This window comes from Neovison vison, chromosome 11, assembly GCF_020171115.1.
Source record: "Neovison vison isolate M4711 chromosome 11, ASM_NN_V1, whole genome shotgun sequence".
In the NCBI taxonomy this organism is placed as follows: Eukaryota; Metazoa; Chordata; class Mammalia; order Carnivora; family Mustelidae; genus Neogale; species Neogale vison.
In genome coordinates, this window is record NC_058101.1 from 22,862,963 (window position 1) to 22,886,551 (window position 23,589).

General features: G+C 43.5%; 1 protein-coding gene and 2 pseudogenes across 1 annotated transcript; 1 reads left to right on the top strand and 2 right to left on the bottom strand.

The window, feature by feature from the left end:
- Positions 1 to 434: 434 nt before the first annotated feature.
- On the bottom strand, positions 435 to 526 carry LOC122890581 (annotated as a pseudogene).
- A 7,368-nt stretch (positions 527 to 7,894) lies between these two features.
- Positions 7,895 to 16,055, top strand: SPINK2 (serine peptidase inhibitor Kazal type 2). Its single transcript, XM_044224338.1, has 4 exons — positions 7,895 to 8,001; positions 8,842 to 8,894; positions 13,427 to 13,536; positions 15,740 to 16,055. Exons 1-4 carry the CDS (start codon positions 7,947 to 7,949, stop codon positions 15,783 to 15,785), a joined length of 264 nt encoding a protein of 87 aa, XP_044080273.1. The 5' UTR covers positions 7,895 to 7,946; the 3' UTR covers positions 15,786 to 16,055.
- A 5,384-nt stretch (positions 16,056 to 21,439) lies between these two features.
- LOC122890189 lies at positions 21,440 to 23,015 on the bottom strand (annotated as a pseudogene).
- Between the last annotated feature and the right edge of the window lie 574 nt (positions 23,016 to 23,589).

Here is a 23,589-nt window from a genome sequence, read left to right on the forward strand (position 1 = left end):
TTCATTTTTGTGGGAGAAATGCCCAAGAGTACAATTGCTGGGTTATGTGATATTTGTTTGCTTAGTATTTTTAAAGAAACCACCAAACTACATTCCAGTGAAGTTGTACTATTTGACATTCCTGCCAACAACGAATAATCCAGTTTCTCTACAACCTTGACAGCATTTGATGTTACTAATTGTTATTTTAGCCATCCTGACAGATATGTAATGGTATCATTACATTGTGATTTGCATTTCCCTACTAGCTAATGATGTTGAACATCTTTTCATGTGTTTATTATTCACCATCTGTATATCCTCTCTAGTGTAATATCTGCTTATAAATTGACTATTTTCTAATCAGCTTTTTTTTTTACTCTGGCGTTCTCTTTGTATATTCTAAATACAAGTCCTTTGTTGGATATGTGGTTTACAAATATTTTCTCCCAGTCTATAGTTTCTTTTCATCCTCATTACAAGATCTATTTTTTTAAACTGATAACAGATACTACACTTAATCTTAGCCAAAAGGCCGAGAAGCAATACTAGGTCTATTTCTTTATAACGATTTTATATCTTTGAGAGAGAGAAAGAGAGAGAATGAGCAGGGGGAGGGGCAGAGAGACAAGCAGACTCCCGGCTCAGCAGGGAGCCTGACCCACGGCTCAACTCCAGGACCCTGAAATCATGACCTGAACCAAACAGAGACACTTAACCAACTGAGCCACCCAGGCACCTCCTCATTACAAGGTCTTTTACAGAGGAAAAGTTTTTAATTTTGAAGAGGACCAATTAACCAATTTTTCTTTTTTTTTTTTTAAGATTTTATTTATTTATTTGACAGACAGAGATTACAAGTAGGCTGAGAGGCAGGCAGAGAGAGAGGAGGAAGAAGGCTCCCCACTGAGCAAAGAGCCTGATGCGGGGCTCGATCCCAGGACCCTGGGATCATGACCTGAGCCGAAGACAGAAGCTTTAACCCACTGAGCCACTCAGGCGCCCCCCAATTTTTCTTTTTATAAATCGTGCTCTTCGTGTCAGGTCTAAGAACACTTTCCCTAGATTCTCAAGGTTTTCTCCTGTGTTTTTCTCTAAAATCTTTTTTTGAAGATTATTTTCTTTTTCAAAGAATGATTGACATACAATATTGTATTAGTTTCAGATTTACAAGGTCAGTTGGTGAAACATGCAACTCTCAATCTTAGGGTTGTGAGTTTGAGCCCAATATTGGGTGTAGAGATTATAAAGAAAGAAACTTTTAAAAAATTTATAAAAAAATGGTCACCACAGTAAGACTGGTTACCATCTGTAACCAGGCGAAGTTGTTATAATATTATTGACTAAATTCCCTATATAATGTACACATTACTTCTTCGTGTCTTATATATTTTATAATGGAAGATTGAACCTCTTAATCCATTTCACCTATTTCACATTTCACCCATCTCCTGACCCCCCTTCTTTGGCAACCACCATTTTTACCAGTCTGTTTCTGTTTTGTTTGTTCACTTGTTTTGTTTTTTAGATTTCACATATATGTGAAATCATATGTATTTGTCTTTCTCTGTCTAGCTTATTTCATTTAGCATAATACCTTCTAGGTCCACCCATGTTATCAGAAATGGCAAGATTTTATTCTTTTTTCTCTTCTTTTCTTTTTTAATTTTAATTTTTTTGGAGGGGGGAAAGAGCTCAAGTTGGGGAAGGGGCAGAGGAAGAGGGAAAGAGAATTTTTTTAAAAGATTTTATTTATTTATTTGACAGACAGAGATCACAAGTAGGCAGAGAGGCAGGCAGAGAGAGAAGAAGGGAAGCAGGCTCCCTGATGAGCAGAGATCCCGATGTGGGGCTCGATCCCAGGACCCTGGGATCACGACCCGAGCTGAAGGCAGAGGCTTTAACCCACTGAGCCACCCAGGCACCCCGGGAAAGAGAATTCTAAGCAGATTCCAGGCCTAGCAGGGAGACTGATATGGTGCTCCATATCACGAAATCAAGAGTTGGGGCACTAACCAACTGAGCCACCCAGGTGCCCCTAGATTTCATTCTTTATAGCTGAGTAATATTCTATCACATATATATATTATGGGTAAAGAAGATGTAATACATATGTTATATCTTCTTTATCTATTCATCCACTTCTGGACATTAAGATGGCTTCCATACCTTGTCTTTTGTAAATAACGCTGGTATGAACATAGGGCTGCATATGTCCTTTCAGTTTGTGTTTTTGTTTTCTTTGGATAAATACCCAGCATATAGATTGCTTTAGGTAGGATGGATATTTTAACAATATAAACTTCCAATCAGTGAGTACAAACTATCCATTTCTTTGTGTCATCAGTTTCTTTCATTGATGTGTTATAATTTTCAGAGTAATGGTCTTTTACCTCCTTTGTTAAATTTATTCCTACATATTTTATGCTTTTTGTGTTTTTTAAATTCTTTTTGATATAATTTAAAAATCTAGAAGTTTCACATTTTACATTTTACAAATCCATATCTTATGGGAACATAGCCATGCCCTTTTTTTGAATTTTGGTCTATGTCTGCTTTTGTACTCTAACGGCAGCCTTGCCTAGTTGTGACAGAATACATGATCCACAGAGTCTAAAGTCTTTACTCCCTGGCCTTTTACAAAAAGTGTTGACTCTTGTTCTTGGTGAACAAATGCTAAGACGACTATATGAAAAGCACCATGGCATAAAATATTTCTAAGTTGTAATATCAACTGTTTGGAACCAAATTACATGAAGGCAGCAGCATCCACACACATAAATTAATAACAAATCTATCTTGAGGGGGTAAATGGCTTTCTTTTTTTCTTTTTAATATTTTTAAAACGTTTATTTATTTGTCAGACAGAGAGCACAAGCAGGGGGAGCAGCAGGCAAAGAGAGAAGCAGGCTCCCTGCTGAGTGAGGAACCTGATGAGGGACTTGATCCCATGACCCTGGGATCATGACCTGAGTCAAAGACAGCTGCTTAGCCCACTGAGCCACCCAGATGTCCCAGTGGCTTCCTTTTTGAAGCTGAAATTTTTACAAACACAACTCAACGCATCATTCCTGAGTCTATGTTCAGATCTCAGTTTGTGTTCGTGAGCATCTGAAATAAAGATGTTTATTAGCAAGTATTTATTATTTGGTACTAGAAATCTAACAAAGTTGAACAAGTGTGTGTGTGTATAATATAATGTATATACTCCTTGATGAACATCTTTGGCAAAATGAGCCATCTTCATTTTATGGCCTTTATTCCAAGAACATACATTATGTGACTCAGAAATGTATTAACAGTCATTCCAAATGTACCCTCTGGCCTAAAACTTGACGCTAGTCAGAACTCAGCTGGGCGTGGTGCCAGGTGGGAGTTTAAAACTGCATGTTGTCTTCTCTTCCCAGTACTCGCGCTTGCTAAAATCGAAGGGTGGGGGGCACCTAGGTAGCTTAGATGGTTGACCGTCTACCTTTGGCTCAGGTCATGATCCCAGGTCCTGGGATTGAGTCCCACATCAGGCCTCCTGTTCCTGGGGGAGGCTGCTTCTTCCTCTGCCTCTACCTGCCTCTCTCTCTTTCATGAATAAATAAATCTTTAAAAAAAAAAAAGAAAAAAAAAATCAAAGGGTGGGATCCATGACTGTGCCAGTCATTACTGTAGGTCAGCTCTGGATCCAGCCCTTTCTGGATCCTGTGATGCCAGAATTCATTTCTGCGTTGCCAGCTGGCTTCCTGAGGTTTCCAGTAGGATGTGTTGGGAGGACCCCACAAGGCAGGACCCAGGAGAGACTTGATCCCGGCTTGCTGGCTATTTCTTTCAGCTGTGCCCTCCCCGCCCCCCACCCCTCAAATTTCCCTTCACTGGTGGTAGCAGCTGCTTCCAGCCTCTGGCTTGGTCACGTGCCTCAGACTCAGCCGGCCTCACTGTGCTCCCTCACACCCATCAGCACTGGGCTTGCAACATCCCTGCTCAGAAGTCTGAGTCTCCGCTTTCCGGCGACTCTCCTCCAAATTTCTAGATAATCTCAACCTCTTCTTTTTCCCCAGACCTAGAGGTGACACCTAAGGCTAGAAATTACCGTCTTTGTGTGCTACCTCATTGTTCCCTTTTTGCTTTTTTGAGTTTTCCAGTACTGGCCTGGTCAATCCCTTATGTTAAATTCTCTTTGGGGGAATTTCTAGTGAGGCTTTTGTTTTCTAGACTGGACCCTGACTGATACAGGGACTATTTCATAGGGCCAACATCTGACAATTAGGCATAGGAGGCAAACAAGAAATGGATCTGCCAAGTCACTAACTTGCTGTGCCTCTTTGGCAAAATTATTTATCTTTCTCCAAACTTCTCATTAAGATTTGCTGAATAGTTACCAAAATCTGTATTCAGAATTAGTAAATACCTCAAAGGGTGCTTGCCTAGGGAGGAAAAAAAATCAGTAAATCAATATTATTCTCCAGTACTATATTAGTTGTTGTTAGAGCATATTAATGCATGTGTTTCTTTCAGAATAACCATTCTTTTTAAAAATTTCTTAAAATGAAATCTTTTAAGACAAAATGATGCATTTGTTTATTTATGGATTTATTTATTTATTTAATCACATACATAGACTAGTTTGCTAGGGTTGCCATAACAAAGTACCACAGACTGAGTGGCTTAAATAACAGAAATGTATTTTCTTGCGGTTCTGGAAGCTGGAAGTCCAAGACCATGGTGTTGGCAGGTTTGCTTTCTTCTAGGCCATTCTCCTTGGACTGCAGATGGCTGTCTTCTGGATCCTCCCAACGTTATCCCTCTGTTGTGTTTGTGTCCTGATCTCGTCTTCTTGTAAGTACACTAGTGGTACTAGATTAGGATCTACCATAACAACTCTCCCTCCCGGGTTTGAATTCTTGTGTCCTGGATCCTCTGTCTTCCTCTTTTTGGTCTGTTTCCTTGTTGTGATGTCAGTTTTATGTTTCAGGGATTCACTCATTCAGCAATCATAGACTGGGCTTGGGTCAGGCACAGGGTTAGGCACAAAGGATAGGCAAGTAAGAGAAACAGACAATGTCCCTGTGTCCAGGCTACAAGGGCTCTATGGCCTTACAATGGCCAATGTGATCTGAAATAGGAGAAGGTGCCCCGTTGCCTAGGCACAGAATAACTGCCCTCTTTACAAAGGTCATCATGGAGAATGTGGAAAGGGACTAAGAGGTACTGGATTCTGCCCTGTCTCAGCACATTTATGTACATTACCTCATTTCATACTCAGAAGATCCTATTATCATAACACCATTGTATGAGGAGAGGGCAGAAGTGGAAACTCTGGGGTGTAGAGCTCCTTTAGTAATTTGTAGAGCCAGTCTTTTCGCAGCCATGTTATGTGATGCTGCAAAAACACGTACAAACCCAGGAATTAAGGTTTAACTCCTCCTTAACCCAAAGAGCCATTTTGCGTATGCGCATTGGTGATTTGTTTTATTCTGACCACCCTTTCAGGTCAGGTCCTGATTCCCTAGGAATCCCTCATTTATTTATTCAATACTTGTCAAGCTGCTGGGATTCAGGTGAGGCACTCTTCTAGGTGCTGGAGATAAACTAGTAAACCAAAACAGAATTACTTCCCTCTTGGAGCTTAAACAGGTGGAGAGTGTCACAAAGTTAAAAATAAAAAGTCAAGATAAAATTCTGTGGTGGGGAGGTAAGGAGAAGAGGGAGGGGGGAGTACTAATTTTTTTAAAGATTTTATTTATTTGAGAGAGAAAGCATGTGCAGGGGAGGACAGAGACAGAGAGAAGCAGACTCCCCACTAAGCGGGGCTCAGTCCCAGGACCCCGAGATCATACCTGAGTTGAAGTTGGACGCTTAACTGCCTGAGCCACCTAGGCGCCCTACTAACTTTATTTATGATCAGGGAAGTCATTTCTGGTGGGGGCTGTTTGCGCAGAGACAGATGGAAGGGAAGGAGGAAGCTATGTTGGTACTGAGGCAGAGGGAGCAGCAAGTGCGAAGGCTCCAGGATGGGAGCAAGGAGGCCAGTGTGGCCGGGAATAGTGAGTCAGGCACGAACAGTATGAGACCAGCAGAGGTTGGGGCACCTGGATGGCTCAGTGGGTTAAAGCCTCTGCTTTTGGCTCAGGTCATGATCCCAGGGTCCTGGGATTGAGCCCTGCATCAGGCTCTCTGCTCAGCAGGGAGCCTGCTTCCCTCCCTCTCATTCTGCCTGCCTCTGTGTCTACTTGTGATCTCTGTCAAATAAATAAACAAAATATTTTTTAAAAAAGAGAGAGAGACACACACACAAGCAGAAGCTTTGGAGACCATAGTAAGGACTTTGGTTTTCACTCCTAGCAAGGTGGGAAGACATTGGAAAGTTTTGACATGACCCTCATAAGACATTTTGGAAGTCTCATAGGCTGCCTCCTGCCCATACCTGGCTTCCTTTTTATACCAAAACTCACAAGAGTTATCTAAACTCTGTCTCCACTTTTTCACTTCATTCCTTTCAACCCTTGCTACGTGGGCCCTGGACCCCATCACTTCTCTGAACTAGTCCTTCTTAAGGCCGTCAGTGACTGACTACATCCCGCTAAAGCCCATGACCGCACTCAGTTTGCCAAATTCTCAGCCTCACAGCAGCAGCGGGCATGGTTGCACCCCTCCCCAGTGCTCTGTAACCCCAGACTCTGGCCTGGTTTTCTTCCTCCTTCATAGCTTTCCTCTCCACACGGGTCAAACCTCTGCATCCAGGGGTGCCCCAGCGCTCTGATCTGGACCCCTGCAATACTTTCTTGCTGGGCGTTGGACCTAGGATTCTCAAGTACCTTTGACATGCTGACGTTTTCTTCATTTGTATCTCCAGCTCCAACTGTAATTCCAACTGCTTTGTCCTCATGTCCACCGGATCTCCCACAGGCGCTGTCTCCAAATGCTCTCCATCACAGAGACCTCCCACCCTCACTCCCGGGGCTGCTCACAACAAAAGTCCAGCAAACATCCTTGGTTACTCTCTTCACTCCACTTGGCTCCACCTCCAGAGTAAATCCTGAATCTGACTTCTCACCAGTGCATGCCACGCATTAATTTAAGCCTCCACCATCTCTTGCTTGGATTACCGCAAAAGCCACCTGATTTCTCTCCCTGCCTCCGCTCTTACCTATCTCTTGTCCATTCTTCATCCAATCAATCAAAGCACATGCCAGATCAGGGGCCTTCCCAAGCTTAAAATCCTCCATTAGTTTTCCTGCTGCAGCCAGAACAAGTCCAAATTCCTTATCGTGGCCGGTACCTCCACACCGGATGTTGTTGGCCTTGGGGCCCATCTCCCTTCCCCCTCCCTCTAATTCACCAGCGGTGGCTCGGCTGAAACCCTGAGCTGTCTGCTCCTGCTTCTGGGTCTCCGCGCTGGCTTTCCTTGAGCCTCTCGTCTTCACCAGGTTTCCTTCTTCTCCGGTTTCAGCTTTCAGCTCAAAAGCCACCTCTGAAAGGCTTTCCCGGACCTCCCCGTGGAGTCTTCCCCTTCTCCCACCACTCTCTAGCACTTAATTCGAGAAATTACCGCCTGGATTCACTTGTTTCCTGCGTCTCCCCATCCCCAACACCTACACGAGAAAACCTCCGGAGAGCAGGGGCCTCCCCTGTTTAGCGCCCAAACACCGCCTCGGACGGAGTGGATGCTGAAGAAATAGGGGCTGGCTGACGGAACCCCCAAAGTTGTTCCCCCAGGGGCTCCCACGAGGTTCTTGTTTGCGGCAGGGAGAGATCGAGAGATCGCGCCCTCAATAGCTCGCTCCGATCCTGGGCGGGATGGAAGGTGGGGGGTAACGACGGCCCCTCCCCTCGCGTCGCCCCTCCCCGCCCCCCGCCTCTCCCCCTCCCTCCCAGCCGGCCCGTCGCAGGTCCCACGCGGGCGCGCGGTGCTGGTCGCGCATCGCGGGAGCCGGCGGCGCTCAGACGGCGATCAGACGGCTGACCGCGGAGGGAGCATGGCGCTCTCGGCCGTGCGCTTGGTGCTGTTGCTCCTGGCCGCGGACCTGGCAGGTAGCGCTCACCGCTCACCAGCCTGCTGGGCCAGGACCGGGTAGGGGGCGGTGCGGAGGACCATCGGGGAGTGGGTCTGGCCCCCCGCTACCCACTCCGGGATCCCCGCCCCCTGGAGGCCCTCCGCGCACCCGTTACTGGCGGTTCCCGCGGCCCGCGGTCGTCTAGGAGCGCCAGCGTCGGGGGCGTGCAGGGCTGGAGGGTGGCGGGGGAGGCAGCGAAGCTCTTTGGTTCCTGCCTGGCCTTGGCTCCCGGCTGCTCCACAGTGACCCCCTGCCGTCTGCCCCTTCTCCCTTGAAGCCGATTTTCTGGAGCCCAGTGTCAGACGTTGGTTTTTTACGGACACAGGGGCCCCACCGAGGCTCTGCAGGAGAGCAGGGAGAGGGCTGGTGACCGCCGAGTGCGTCGGGCACGCTGAGGCTTAGGAGAAAGGGGCTTGAGGCCCGCCGCATTAGACGCCCGTTTGAAAACGGAGTTAAAACTGTAGCCCCTAACGTTAAGTGGTGCGTTTGTTGCCCTGAGCCCCAGAGGAGAAAAATATCGAGAATCAGTAAGAGTTACTTCTCTTTTATTCCAAAGCTCCGAAGTTCTATCTCAGGCGAGCCTGCTAGGGTGGTGCATTACAGAACCGGTGCCAAATGTTCCTTCGCTGTGCCTGCGGGAGCGGTGCCAGAGGACGCCTGAATACCCTTATCTGGGGGTGTGGGGGTGGGCGGTGGGGGCTGTTCAAAGAAGCTAGGCATCTGAGACAACGGGAGAGGGTGGGCCGGGATAAACCACAAGCTGGATTTTAAAAGCCCCGTATGAGTAAGAATTGACCTTGACCGTGTCTTCTTGCAGCCTCTTTGGACTCGTTGCGCTCTGAGTTTGATCAGCCTTCCGAATACAGAACAGTAAGTAGGAAACCGCCTGTATTGTTTCCACTCATGTAGTGAAGACCAGACGGGTTGGGTTGGGGCTAGTTTTCAGGCCGGACCTGCCACTTTTTTTTTTTTTTTTTTTTTTACCTTCCACTTCTGAAACTGTTGACTGCCTCTTCAGAATTCAGATTCTAAGGCAGATCTTTTCATGTGGATCAAAATTGTAAATTTTGGTTAAAAATAGCTCAGTCCTTGAAGGCCTCGGCACACAGTTTCCTTTAATAGTTTCTTTGATGAGTCAAAAGGTCCTTGGTCTAATGGTTACGTCTTGTACTAGACATTTTATGAACATTGTCTGAATAATAATGTCCACAGAGTGTCCTGACTGCAGCCTGGCTTTCTTCCTGTACCTTCCACTGCTTTCCCATAGCTTGTGCTCTTCTATCCTTCTGCTTTTGGCACAGTGTTTTTTTGTTTTATTTTTATTATTGTTTTTAAGATTTATTCATTTTATTTTATTTTTTTAAAGATTTTATTTATTTATTTGACAGAGAGAGATCACAAGTAGGCAGAGAGGCAGGCAGAGAGAAAGGACGAAGCAGGCTCCCCGCCGAGCAGAGAGCCCGATGCGTGGCTCGATCCCAGGACCCCGGGATCATGACCCGAGCCGAAGGCAGAGGCTTTAACCTGCTGAGCCACCCAGGCGCCCCTATTTATTCATTTTAAAGATTTAATTACTTATTTGTCAAAGAGAGAGAGGGAGAGAAAGAGTGAGCACACGAGCAGGGGAAGCAGCAGCAGAGGGAGAAGCAGGCTCCTGGCTGAGTAAGGAGCTAGATGCAGTCCCAGGACCCTGGGATCATGACCTGCGTGGAAGGAAGACACTTAACTGACCAACCAAGCAACCCAGGTGTGCCATTATTTATTCATCTTAGAGAGAAAGAAAGGGCATGGTGTAGAGAGGCACAGAGGGAAGAGAGAGGGGAAAGAAGACTCCCTGTGAAGTGGGGAGCCTGATACGGGGCTCCATCTCCCAACTCAGAGATCATGACCTGAGCCGAAACCAAGAATTGGACACTTATGACTGAGTCACCCAGGCGCCCTTGTTTTTTTTTTAAAGAATTTATTTATTTATTTGACAAAGAGAGAGAGATCACAAGCAGGCAGAGAGGCAGGCAGAGAGAGAGCCAGGAGGAAGCAGGCTCCCCGCTGAGCAGAGAGCCCGATGCAGGACTCGATCCCAGGACCCTGGGATCATGACCTGAGCCGAAGGCAGCAGCTTAACCCACTGAGCCACCCAGGCGCCCTTGTTTTGTTTTTAATTCCAGAGTAGTTAACATACAGTGTTATATGAGTTTCAGATGTTAGTGCCACACCGTTTTAATTACTGTAGCTTTGTAGTAAGTTTCAAAATGGGGAAGTGTGAATCTTCCAACTTTTTCTTCAAGATTGTCTTGGCTTTTCAGGGTCACTTGCATTTCCATATGAATTTTAAGAACATTTTGCCAATTTGCAAAAAAGGCAGTTGGCATTTTTGATAGGGATTGCATTGAACCTGTAGAGCCATTTAGGGACAATTGCTATCTTAAGAAAGTGAAATCTTTTCATCTATGTATATGGGATTCCTTTTCACTAATTTAGGTCTTTAATTTCTTTCAACAATGTTTTGTAGTTTTTGGTGTTTAATTCTTACACTTCTTTTGTTAAGTATGTTCCTAAATATTTTATTCTTTTTAATGCTATTATAAATGGGTCTTTTTTCTTAATTTCATTTTCAGATGCGTCACTGCAAGTGTATAGAAATACAACTGATTTTTGTATATCGATCTTGTATCCTGCAGCATTGTTAGACTTCATTTTTAGTTGTAATCATTCCTTTTGTATTCCTCAGACCTGTCTCTATAAAAAGAGAAATTTTATATAAATCAGAAATAGTTTTATTTCTTCCTTCCCAATCTGATGCCTTTTATTTATTTTATTGCCTAATTGTCTTTGCTAGAATATTCTATATCAGGTTGAATAGAAGAAATGAAAATGGACATCCTTGTCTTATTCCTAATCTGGAGGGAAAAGCATTCAGTCTTTTACCATTAGATATAATGTTAGGTGTGGGTGTTTTACAGGTGGTTGAGGAAGATGTCTTTTCTGCTTAGATTGTTGAGTTTTTATTATGAAAGAGCGTTGGATGCTCCTTTAAATTAAACTGCTTTGCTCTCAGATCAAACACTTCCCTCACCACTGTGCTTTTGGTTAGTCTGCTCTATTTCCTTGAGGTAGACATTCTCCCAAATCTCTCTGATCTACATTCTATCTGCCACCGTGTATATTTCTTTTTTAAAAATTATTTTATTTATTTATTTTTTCCATGTGTATTTTTTGTTTTCTTTTTTTTTTTTTTAAGATTTTATTTTATTTATTTGAGAGAGAGAGACAGTGAGAGAGAGAATGAGCGAGGAGAAGGTCAGAGAGCGAAGCAGACTCCCCATGGAGCTGGGAGCCTGATGTGGGACTCGATCCCGGGACTCCAGGATCACGCCCTGAGCCGGAGGCAGTCATTTAACCAACTGCGCCACCCAGGCGTCCCTATTTTTTGTTTTCTTACTCTACACTGAACTTCTTACAGGCAGGACTCAATTTGTCTTTGTCCTTGTTTATCATCTATCTTAAAATCTTTTTCATTTATCGAATACACAAACAAGGGAATATATCTGGTAAAGTATTTAAGAACTTTTCAGAAGAAAAGATTCAGAATATAAAGCTCAGAGAATTATCTAGAAACATAGCACATCCTTCTACAGAAATTATATTGATTCTAAGGAGTAAGTAAAAATGTGATGTGGCCCTCTTCCAGAATGAGAGTGTCTTCAAAAGCTCTGAGGAGCAGACTACTATGGGTAAACTCTCTTCTATAGTTGGCATGTTGTGGGGTGTAATTTAGAGCCTCCCTAGATGGTGAACCTATTCTGAATTTATATATATATATATATGTATATATATATATGTGTGTGTGTACATATATAATTTTTTAAAATTATAAAACTAAGGTTAGTGGGGGCATAATATATTAATGAAATTATTTGACCTCATTGATAAGAGTGAAAAGTATTTGTTCATAAAGCCTCATGTCTCAGCTCAGAGAAAATCCAGGAAGTGAGTAACCTGAATTTAATAAAGTTAAATGGTAGATAGTCGAAGCTGGCTTTGAAATCACGAGAATTAGACTGAAAACAGCCTGGGATACCAACATTGTCTTCCCGCTGGATAGATCTCTTGGGGAATCTGAGAGACATCAAAGGTCTTTTGCTTAAAAAACAAAACAAAATAAACAGAACTTCCTTACCGGCCTGTTAGTCCTTCTCCAAATCCGTATATTAGTCATTCTTTGAGATGAAAGCATTTGGAAACTTCTGTTGAATATTAAAAAACCCTAAGATCTGCAGGCTAAATAGATTGATATTAATTAGTTGTTTATCTAGTCCATCAGAGAATGTCTTCACATGATCGTTCCTCTGTTGGTGACTCTGTATTCAAATCTCCCCCCTTTTTTAAGATCACAAGTAGGCAGAGAGGCAGGCAGAGAGAGGGGGAAGCAGGCTCCCTGCTGAGCAGAGAGCCCGATGCCCAACTTTTCCCAGGACCCTGAGACCATGACCTGAGCTGAAGACAGAGGCTTAACCCACTGAGCCACCCAGGCGCCCTCAAATTTTCCCTTTTTATAAGGATACCAGTCATACTGGACTAGGGTCCATTCTGCTGACCTCATTTTAACTTGATTCCCTTTGCAAAGACCTTATGTCCAATAGAGTCACATTCTGAGGTACTGGTAGTTACGACTTTAACATCACTTTTTGAGTGGGTACAATTCAACCCATAGCAACCCCTAAGGAAGGTCCAGTTATGAACCTGCTGCTTTCTTTGGTGCTGTTACATGCTAGTGCCTTAATGGTCCAGACTAAAAGATTAGATTCTTGAGTTTATCTTGATATTATGCCAAGGGATTAAGGTGGAACGTAACAACATTAATGTGGAGATAATAGTAGGATGCAAATTACAAAGTTAAAGGATTAGAAAGTGAGTATGGTGTCCTGTCTTGGCCTTTCATTTAAAAATCACCCAGACTGGGGCACCTGGGTGGCTCAGTCAGTTGGGCATCTAACTTTTGATTTTGGCTCAGGTTATGATCTCAGGGTTGTGGGATCGAGCGCCTCACTAGGATCTGTCCTGGGCATGGAGTCTGCTTGAGATTTTCTCTATCTTCCTCTCCCTCTACCCCTGCTACCTCCCCTCCCTTTCTAAAAAAAATTAATTTAACTTAAAAATAATAAATGAATAAAAATCAATCAGACTGAGGTCCTTTTCTTACATATTAGGTATTAAACCATTGCTTCAATGTTGCATCTGGTTTTTTTTGCATTTGAAAAATCATTTTGTGTGCAGCAAATGGAAATATTTTTGTAAGATGTTTCTAGGAAATCTGGGAGCCTTAGGACTTTGTCTTCCCCTCCACTATTTTGTGATAAGAATGTCTTAGTTCTGTAATTTCTGTCTTCCTTTCTCTTTTCTAGCCAAACTGCAATCAGTATAAATTACCTGGATGTCCCAGAGACTTTAGCCCTGTGTGTGGAAGTGACATGTCCACTTATCCCAACGAATGTACTCTGTGTATGAAAATCAGGTAACATAATTTTACAGTACAGACTAGACAACTTTTCTTTAGTCCTTTTCTTGATTTTTGATTGCTTAGGAAGTAGCAGCTCTTTTCTTGAATGTCAGAATCAAATGTGACATAGTAGTTCTGTTTTCAGACAACATTTATAAATACAGAATCTTTTAGTGCATTTTCCAGATCAAAGCTAGAGAATGGCATTTGTGATTAACCAACTATAGACTAGATAATCAGGCTAGGTTACTATCCATGGATGGGCAGTTTCCCCAAATTAGGAGTATATTTAATAGTTAAACTTGTGAAATACTAAGTAGTTTTTATTTATTAAAAAATTTTTAAAAAGATTTTATTTATTAGAAAGAGAGAGAAGGAACAAGAGAGGGGGCAGAGGGAGAGGGAGAAGCAGACTCCCCGCTAAGTGGGGATCCTGATGCAGATGTCCCTAAAAAAATTTTTTTAAGTAGGTTCCAAACTCAGTGTGGGGTTTGAACTCATGACCCTGAGATTAAGAGTTGTATGTTCCATCAGCTGAGGCAGCCAGTGCCCCTTAAATAGTCTTTAAAATTCAGAGGCATACTGCCTTCGGCTCAGGTCATGATCCCAGCGTCCTGGGATCGAGTCCCACATCGGGCTCCTTGCTCGGCAGGGAGCCTGCTTCTCCCTCTGCCTCTACCTGCCATTCTGTCTGCCTGTGCTTGCTCTCTCTCCCTCTCTCTCTCTGACAAATAAATAAAATCTTAAAAAAAAAAAAAAAAGGGCGCCTGGGTGGCTCAGTGGGTTAAGCCGCTGCCTTTGGCTCGGGTCGTGATCCCAGGGTCCTGGGATCGAGCCCCGCATCGGGCTCTCTGCTCAGCAGGGAGCCTGCTTCCTCCTCTCTCTCTCTGCCTACCTCTCTGCCTGTTTGTGATCTCTCTCTGTCAAATAAATAAATAAAATCTTAAAAAAAAAAATTCAGAGGCATGTGCAGGTAACCTGTACCCCCTTCATTATGAGTTGGGACATAGGTCTTAATAATTCTACCTAGGAGAATACTAAGTAGTATGTGTTATACTTGATGTCCTTCATGTCCCTCACAGGTGACTATGACTCCTCCCATAGGGGTAAAGCAGGGCAAATCACAGAATTAGGCACGTTTCAAATAACCATGTAGTGCCAATTTTAAATTCACGAATTCCTCAGTTAATTGCAAATTTTATCACACAAGTTAGTCACACAAGAAAGTTAGTAGAGGGGGTCCCCTGGGTGGCTCAGTCGGTTAAGTGTCGGCCTTTGGCTTGGGTCATGATCCCAGGGTCTTGGGATGGAGTCCTGCCTTGGGCTCCCTGCTCAGCAGGAGGCCTGCTTCTCCCTCCCCAACTCCCCCTGTTTGTGTTCTCTCTCTCACTGTGTTTCTCTCTGTCAAATAAATACAAAATCTTAAAAAAAAATTTAGTGGAGGGAATTAACAAGCCCCTCTGAAGAGGATCCAGGAGGGTGTCACAAGGCGAGCAGGGAGACACCTGTCCTGCAACAAGCTTTGGCCTGGATTTCAGGCAGGTCACCTTCTGTGCTGACAGAGCCTCCAGCAGCATCTGTCCTGACACAGCATCTTCACACCTACAGCTTGGGTGGTCGATCAGCCTTCAGATGTCTGCTGGACAGCTCCCTTGCGTGAGAGTCTGCTTAGTTGGGTGTACCAGTTGTACCCAAGAGTCTCTGCCACATCAGCTCAGCCCACTTCGTCTTACCACACGTTTTTCAAGCAAGTTCTAACTTATCTGTTGGTCACAGAGCTAATGTGTGGGCATGCTCTAGGTCCTACGTCAGACATCGACCAACAACTAATACGGGAGTTCACATTGGCCACTGACACCCTACGTCATCTTACTCTAGCTTAGCCTAATGTGTTCCGTGGGAAGGAATCATATCCAAAGTATCACGCCAGGACAGGGTATTCTGCTTTGTAGATTGGGGGTCCATTCTCTGATGTCAGTCTTTGGTGAGTTACCTTGGTCTTCTCGGAGTGATTTTTCTGAGGTTAGTGCCCAGGATTAGGAAAAAAAAAAATGATAGAGTTGAGGCTTTCACACTCACTGTGTACCAGATTTAGCTTTAAAAATGATTAAGTCAGCATCCCCTGAGAGGGAATCTCATGGGTCTTCTTGGTACAAAGGGCAGGACAGTTTCAGTATGATGGGTAATAAGTGTGTCTTTATGGTTGTTCAATTTGCAGGGAAGATGGTCATGATATTAAAATAATCCGGAGTGGACCGTGTTGATGGAGCAGTTTATAGAAGAGAACTCGGAGGAACCACCTTCAACAGTATGCTAGATGAATTCCATTTCCCCTTTTCTCTTTCCTATGTTCCTTTGCATGGGATTTCTTAGCCCATGGGAGGTGTGGAAGAGAGCTATGTGCAGTTACTGATAATTAAAACAAACACAAAAAAACCCCTTGTTTCTTGGCTTTTGCCCCTTGAGTTAAGCTTATTGCCTGTTGCCCTGTGCATTGCTTTATTTAGCTGGAATAAAATCAGCCTTTTCTTCAAGTAGTGCTGTTCTCTGTTGAATACCCATTCTTACTCCTCAGCCTCCTGGTGGCTCTTCTTCTCGCAGGCAAAGGTGACTTTCATGAGGGCGAAGTGGAGTCTTTGTTGAGAGGGCAAGATTTATTCTCTTTCTCCCTTCCTACACATCTTTCACAGTTAAAGTATAGGTACCTGGACAGTGTTCTGCACTGGGCACATGCCTGTGAAATACTTGGAGCTGACTGTAACCCGAGCTGGTGAAATCCAGGATCATGCAGGTAGAAATATTTCCTAGATTCAGTGTCTTTCAATAGCTTCCCATCAGGGCTAATGCAGATATTTGGCTTTTCCCTCCTTTTAGAGCAGTGGTTCTCAGCTCTGGGGCGATTTCCCCTTCAGAGGACGTCTCTCAATACTGTCTGGAGGCATTTTTGGTGTCACTGTTGAAGGGTGGGCACCGCTGACATCTAGTGGGTAGATGCAGGGGATGTTGCCAACCATCCTACAGCACCCAGGACAGCTCCCAACAACGAAGAATTTTTCAGTCCAAAATATCAGTAGTACTGAGGTTGGGACATCCTGTTTTCGAGTTTGATACAAAATAAGAATAAACGTTAGCAATAATAAAGGCGATGGCGGATTACTTTATTTTTTTAATTTTTAAAAAGATTTTATTTATTTATTTGACAGAGAGAGAGAACACACAAGCATGGGTAGTGGCAGGCAGAGGGAGAGTGACAAGGACAAGCAGGCTTCCTGATGAGCAGGGAGCCTGATATGGGGCTGTATCCCAGGACCCTGGGATTGTGACCTGAGCCAAAGGCAGATGCTTAACGGATTGAGCCACTCAGGGCCCCGGTAATTTTTTTTTTTTTAAGATTTATTTATTTATTTATTTATTTGAGAGAGCACAAGTGGGGTGGAGGGGCAGAGGGAGAGGGAGAAGCAGACTCCCTGCTGAGCAGAGAGACTTTTGTGGGGCTGGATCCCAGAACCCTGAGATCATGACCTGAACCCCAGGTGACCTGCAACTGGCTAAGCCACCCAGGTGCCCCTTATCTCTGTTTATTTTAGCATAAAGAGCTGCATTCTTAGACTAGCTTCACCTCCTGTGTAAGAGACAAAAATCTGAAGTTCTAGATTCCGTCCTAGCAACTTCCTGAACTAACAGGAAATCATTCTTTTCTACGAGCTCCAGGTAAAAAAAAGAATCTGAAGTCACAGCCCCTAAAATTGTACTACCTGAAAAGAAAATGACTCTTCTGGACAAAGACTCATGATTGGTTCATTAGACATCCACGCTTCAGGCCGATTGTTGTGGCCACAGGAAGTAAGGTGGTGTAGGACCTGTTCAGCTGACATGGTACACTGGGTGCATTGTTCCCAGAGGGAAGAAAGACGAAAATCCAAGAGAAAAAAAAAAAAAAAAAACAACAAATGTTAACTACAGGTTGTTTACAACTTCGAATGATTATAAAACTGTTTCAGAGAACGTTCCTCTACACACATCTTTGTCACTTGAAAAAAAACGTATTTACACATAACAAGATGAAGATAGCTCTAAAAATTTTTTGAGAGAAATTTATGCTTGTGGAGTACACATTAGTCATTGGGTGTACCCAGGACCTCTCCCTTCTGCCCTAAAGAAGCATGGTGACCCCTCGCCATGGAGAAAGACTATTGTAAGAGGGCGTGAGGCCAACACGCCAAGCAAGCAGAGACGGAAGACTCAGAGCATCTTGGTAAAAGCTGACATTCTGGGCTAGGGCTGAGGGATCCCTGTTTCCTGCTTTGCCAAGGTTTAGGCTTAGTTGGTCAACTTTTCCTTTGATTTTGTGAGCTGGCCCACTGTCCATTCAATATTCCCTGCTACACACCTTTTTTTTTTTCCTATAGCACTGGGAGTTGTGTTGTTACCACATAAACTCTTCGAATAAATTCAAGCAATTTGGAAACATATAAAGTAAAAGGGTCTCTCTCTTTTAGTCTCATTCTTTTTTTTCTTTTAAAGATTTTATTTATTTGACAGAGATCACAAGTAGGCAGAGAGGCTGAGCAGAGAGCCCGATGTGGGGCTCGATCCCAGGACCCTGGGATCATGACCTGAGCCGAAGGCAGAGGCTTTAACCCACTGAGCCACCCAGGCGCCCCTCTTTTAGTCTCATTCTTCTGTCCACTCCTCCTACAATGACATGGAAGGCTTTTATAGTCAGAAAGAACTAATAATAATGATTTCAATAAATGATTTAAAAAAAGATTCACCAGTGTAAGAATGTGTTAAAAGAATTTTGCTGCTTGCTAAGTGGGTAGGAGAAGAATCCATGAAACAAGATGGGATTGGGAGGGAGACAAACCATAAGTGACTCTTAATCTCATGAAACAAACTGTGGGTTGCTGGGGGGAGGGGGGTTGGGAGAAGGGAGGTAGGGTTGTGGACATTGGGGAGGGTATGTGCTTTTGGGTAAATTGGAAGGGGAGGTGAACCACGAGAGACTATGGACTCTGAAAAACAATCTGAGGGGTTTGAAGTGGCGGTGGGGTGGGAGGTTGGGGTACCAGGTGGTGGGTATTATAGAGGGCACGGCTTGCATGGAGCACTGGGTGTGGTGAAAAAATAATGAATACTGTTTTTCTGAAAATAAATAAATTGGAAAAAAATATTTTTAAGTGAGTGATATTACAAAAAAAAAGAATTTTGCTGCAGTATTGGTTTTATGACATTTAACTCTTAATACTTCTATGCTTTTTTGTGTAAACTTTTGTCTATTATCTTAAAGCATATATACTTATATATATCGCCTATAAACTTGTTTTTTTTTTAAAGATTTTATTTATTTATTTGACAGAGAGAGATCACAAGTAGGCGGAGAGGCAGGCAGAGAGAGAGAGAGAGAGAAGCAGGCCCCCTGCTGAGCAGAGAGCCCGATACGGGACTCGATCCCAGGACCCTGAGATCATGACCTGAGCCAAAGGCAGTGGCTTAACCCACTGAGCCACCCAGGCGCCCCGTAAACTTGTTTTTCTTTTTAATATTAGGTTTATTTTTATATTAATATATGTAGTTTCTTCTTTTTATTTAATTTTATTGTTTTTTTGAGTTTATTTATTGAGAGAGAGAGAGCACGTGCCTGCGTGACAGGGATGGGGGAGAGGGAGAAGCAGACTCCCTCCTGAGCAGGGAGCCCTATGCAGGGCTCCACATCAGGTTCCTGAGACCCAAGATCATGACCCAAGCTGAAGGCAGTTGCTCAACCGACTGAACCACCCAGGCACCCCTGTAGTTTCTTTTTCCTTAAAGCTACATAGTACATTATGTCATTGTGCTATTATTTATCGAGGCTCAATTGAGCTGTGTTTGGATTTTTTATTAGGATTTTCTTGGTTGAAAGTGGAAAAACCCCAACTTCAATGAGTCTAATTAAAGGGAGAAGTGGTTCCTGGATACAGCCGAATGACTAAGCACATGGGCTCACAGTCACATACCTGCATTCATTGAGCAAGTTATGATTTAGCTCTCTTTCCTCCTATGCAAAGTGAGGATGATAACAGTACCTATTTCACAGTGTTGTTGTGAGGAAAAAATAATACATGTCAGGTGCTTAGCACACCTGAAACGTTGGCTATTTTATAGAAAACCATACCTTTAAAAAAAATCAGCCTGCTTTTTTGACTTACCCGAGGTATGATGTATATTTTCCCAAGTCATTACATAGAGATTTACTTCATTTGAAAAAGGACTGCATTATCTCCTATTGTATGGGCATACCAGAATTTACTTACAATTCCCTAGTGATGGACATTTAGGTTGTCATTTCCCATCATGACAAATAATGTGGCAGTGCCATTTTGGTACATGTATCCTTCTTTATTTGTGCAAGCAATCTTTAGGATAAACTTACAAGATTGGGATTACTTGGTTAGAAGACAGGCAGATTTAAAATGTTGAAAGGGGGGTGCCTGACTGGCTTAGTTGGTAGAGCATATGACTCTTGATCTTGGGGTTGTGAGTTCAAGCCCCATTTTGGGTGTGGAGACTACTTAAAAAAATGTTGAAAGAGACTGCAAAATTTCTTTCTGCAAAGGTTATACTTATTTATGTGCTTTTTTTGTGGTAAAGGGAGTGCCTGGTCTTTTTTCACTTTCATGGTTGTGTAATCGAGGCAGTGCTGCCCCAAAAATGCTCAGAGTCATATTACACATTCAGATTTGTAACCCTTTATTAAGTAATTCCTTAAAAAATATTCTCTTAAAAGTATTCTGATTATAAAAATGATATGTCATCATTCAGTTACCCAAAGTAAGTAGTGAAAAGAATAATAGTACAAGTCTAGGGAGAGTTCTAGAATAGAAGCTCCCAGAGGTTAGAGAGCTTGCCAGTCTTACTCATTATGGTATCTTCCATGCTTGAGACAGTGCCTAGCACAGGGTGTATCTGTTGACTGAAGGAATGTTTGGGAGGCATCATGAAATAATGGCAACAAAACCACTAACCTCCCTGAATTTCCTTCCTTCGCCCCAAAAGACAAGATAATTCAAACACACAGCTTATGCCGCACAAGAGAAATAAGCTTTTGGATTCCTGCCCAACATTGAATTTCATTTGTGTTCTTACGTTACTCTGAAAAAGAGAACAGCATTAAATGCCCAAGAATCTTGAACAATTCTAGGAGCGTGTCTTAAACCTGGTTTAGGACTTTTTTTTTTTTTTTTAAATTAAGTATCTGCTCATCCACTGCTGTATGCCATAAACATTTGTGGGTTTCTATTACATGCTGGGCACTGGTGTACAATGATGAATAAAACATGCCTCTGCCCATTGCGGTCTACAGGATTACTCTTGTAAGTTTCTCTGAGAAGAGAGCACAAAAACAAAGGGCACCAGTTGCAAGCATGTTAACAAATAAAAATGTGTATTATCCCCGATCAGAGACTTTGAGATGTTATACTTAAGAGTTTAATATTCAGTAGACTTTTTTGATAAAGCTGTGTGGGTTTAGGCATTGTTATTTTTCGTTTATGCATAATACTGGCCATTTGCAATCACCATTAACTGGATCATTCAAACGACCAAATTCCACAATTCCCATAGGTCATCTCTACAGAAGGAAGTTTTATTTTTCTCTGTTGAAAATGGCTAAAGGTCTACATGCATTTTTTGTTTTCGGGTGGAATTTAATCTTTATTTACAGGACACTGCAAGACAGGAGATTCCATATAGAAATCAGAAACCCACTGAGAGGGCAGCTTCCTACAGTTTGTACAGTTTGGAACTGGTCAAATAGAGTTTTGTTGTAAAAAGTGCTACATTAACAAAACACATTTAAAAAGAGTTCTTAGAAGAGAAGCAGTAAGACAAACTTCTACCACACAGAGCACCTAACAACTTTCTTCCTCAGCTCTACGATCTAGAAGTTCAAGTTCCCAGGAGTGCGACCCTGAACTTGGGACGGATGGCCTTCAGAGATAGTTTCTGGCACAGCATTCTGATCTTCCTCCCCCACTACAGAGAAATCCTTCTCAATCAAGTTTAATGAAGCTTCGTATACAGACTCCTTTTCATGGTTTTGTAGAGCCTCAGTTTTGTCCAAACCTCCACATTCTTCAATCATTACACTAGGTTTCTCAGTTTCACCTAGTTTCTCAGCAGCCTGAAAGATGTTGGAAATGGCATCCAGAATGACCAGAATAATTTTGGTATCCTTTGCAGTTAAGAGGTTCATCAACAGTTCTATTACGCCACAGTGAATGAGGTAAACAATCTGTTCAACTGTCCCACCACTTGTACAGCTGGTCACAGCCCAGACAGCTTCCTTTTGTGTCTTAAAGTCTGCCTTAGAGAGAACACCAACGAGGAATGGGACTGATCCATGATCCATGACTTGCTGGATCTGGTCCTGGTGGCCCGCTATAATGTTTGACGTTGTCCACGTGACTTCCTTCTGCATATTAGTTTCCTAGCAGGGCTCGTGAGCAGCCTGGGAAAGACAGCAAGTGCTCCTGCATCTAGTACAGCCTGAGTGTTCCTCTGTCCCAGTGACAAGATTTCCTATGGCTCTTAGTGCAGGAGTCACAATGGGCAATTCAGTAGCTCCTAGAAGCTTCACAAGCTGGGGCACAACTCCTGTTTTCCCAACCGTTTCAGTCTGTTCATTTGGACCATCAGGAAGGCAGGAGATGGCCCAGCAGGGATCTGCTAATACTTCTGGATCATCATGATGCAGGAGACGAACGAAGGTAGGATGAATCTGCTCGACAGCATCTAAGGGGGGGGCAGGATTCTTGTTGCTACAAAGGTTCGTGTCCGAGGAAGGTTACGGACGTAGCCACATGCTAAAGACAGATGACGTATCAGGAACTGCAAGGAGAGCCAGTAGCGGGCCAACTGCACCGTACTTGATAACCTCTCAAAAACCTGCGATGTTTCCTAGAGCCCAGACAGCTTGTTCACCGATGTGGGCGTGGGAAGATGCCAACAGGGAAAGGAATGCTGGGAATGCAGGGAAAGCACCTCCATCTGCTGTAGTCTTGGTCCATTCTGATGGCCCAGAAGCAATGTCAGTGGGAGCCCAAGCAGATTCATATTGAACGGGACTACAATCAGTTCTGCCCAAGGAGGACACAAATTTTGGAATTAAACCAGCCTGGATTATGTTGTCTTTTTCCCTAGGAAGCAGTTTCCTAGCAGCTTGAGCAGCCTGGAGTTGGCTTTCCACATTGTTGCTCTTTATGCCCTTGACTGTCATCAACAGACCGTTCTGCAGCACCCTGGGTGTTGCGGGTTTCCTGCAGTGGAGGGGTAGCATCATCGGGAAACGAGCTTACGTTTCTCCTTTTCAGCATCTGGTCATCCTTCTTAGCTGTCCTCAGCGCCACATGAACTCTCTACGCCGCCTTGTTTCTGTACTGTCTTTCCCCTTGTTCTTGAACCTGTTAAGGTGGGCAGCTGGTGAATTAGCATTTTCGTTGGTGGACATGGTTATGAGACAAAAGGAGAAAGCTACACAGCCAGCTCAGGCGTCCCCTGGAGGCAGTCTGGGGTGTGCTGGCTGCGGGTCAGTTGCCCTCAAAATGTCCACCATGGATTACCCCAAAGATGGTGTCTACATGCATTTTTTTTTTTTTAAAGTAGGCTCTGTGCCCAGCGTGGCACCCAACACCGGGCTTGAACTCAGTACCTAAACTGAGATCAAGAGTTGGATGCGCAGCTGACTGAGCCACCTAGGTGCCCCATTTACATTTTTTTAAAAGTGACATACAGGAAGTAGGTGGCCTGTGGGACTTTTTTCCTGTAGAATTAAAGTGGTCTATGGGTCAAAGAAATGGAGAACTACTGTTCCAGGGCTCTTTTGAAACAGCCTCTTAGTCACAAGGTCTCCAAAGAGAATAAAGGATCAGATAAAGCCACAGAGTGACCTTGAACTTCCTCTAAGCCCATTCCAGTTCTTAGCCATGACTCAATCTGACACCATATGTTTGTATTTATGTTGTATTGTACACACATCTAGATGATACGGACAAGAATTAAGATACAGAAGAAAAGGAACGTGGAGAAACG

Coding starts and splice junctions, on each gene's coding strand:
- SPINK2 (XM_044224338.1), top strand. CDS start 7,947: ATGGCGCTCTCGGCCGTGCGCTTGGTGCTGTTGCTCCTGGCCGCGGAC. Junction 8,002..8,841: donor CCTGGCCGCGGACCTGGCAG/GTAGCGCTCACC, acceptor GTCTTCTTGCAG/CCTCTTTGGACTCGTTGCGC. Junction 13,537..15,739: donor ACTCTGTGTATGAAAATCAG/GTAACATAATTT, acceptor TTCAATTTGCAG/GGAAGATGGTCATGATATTA.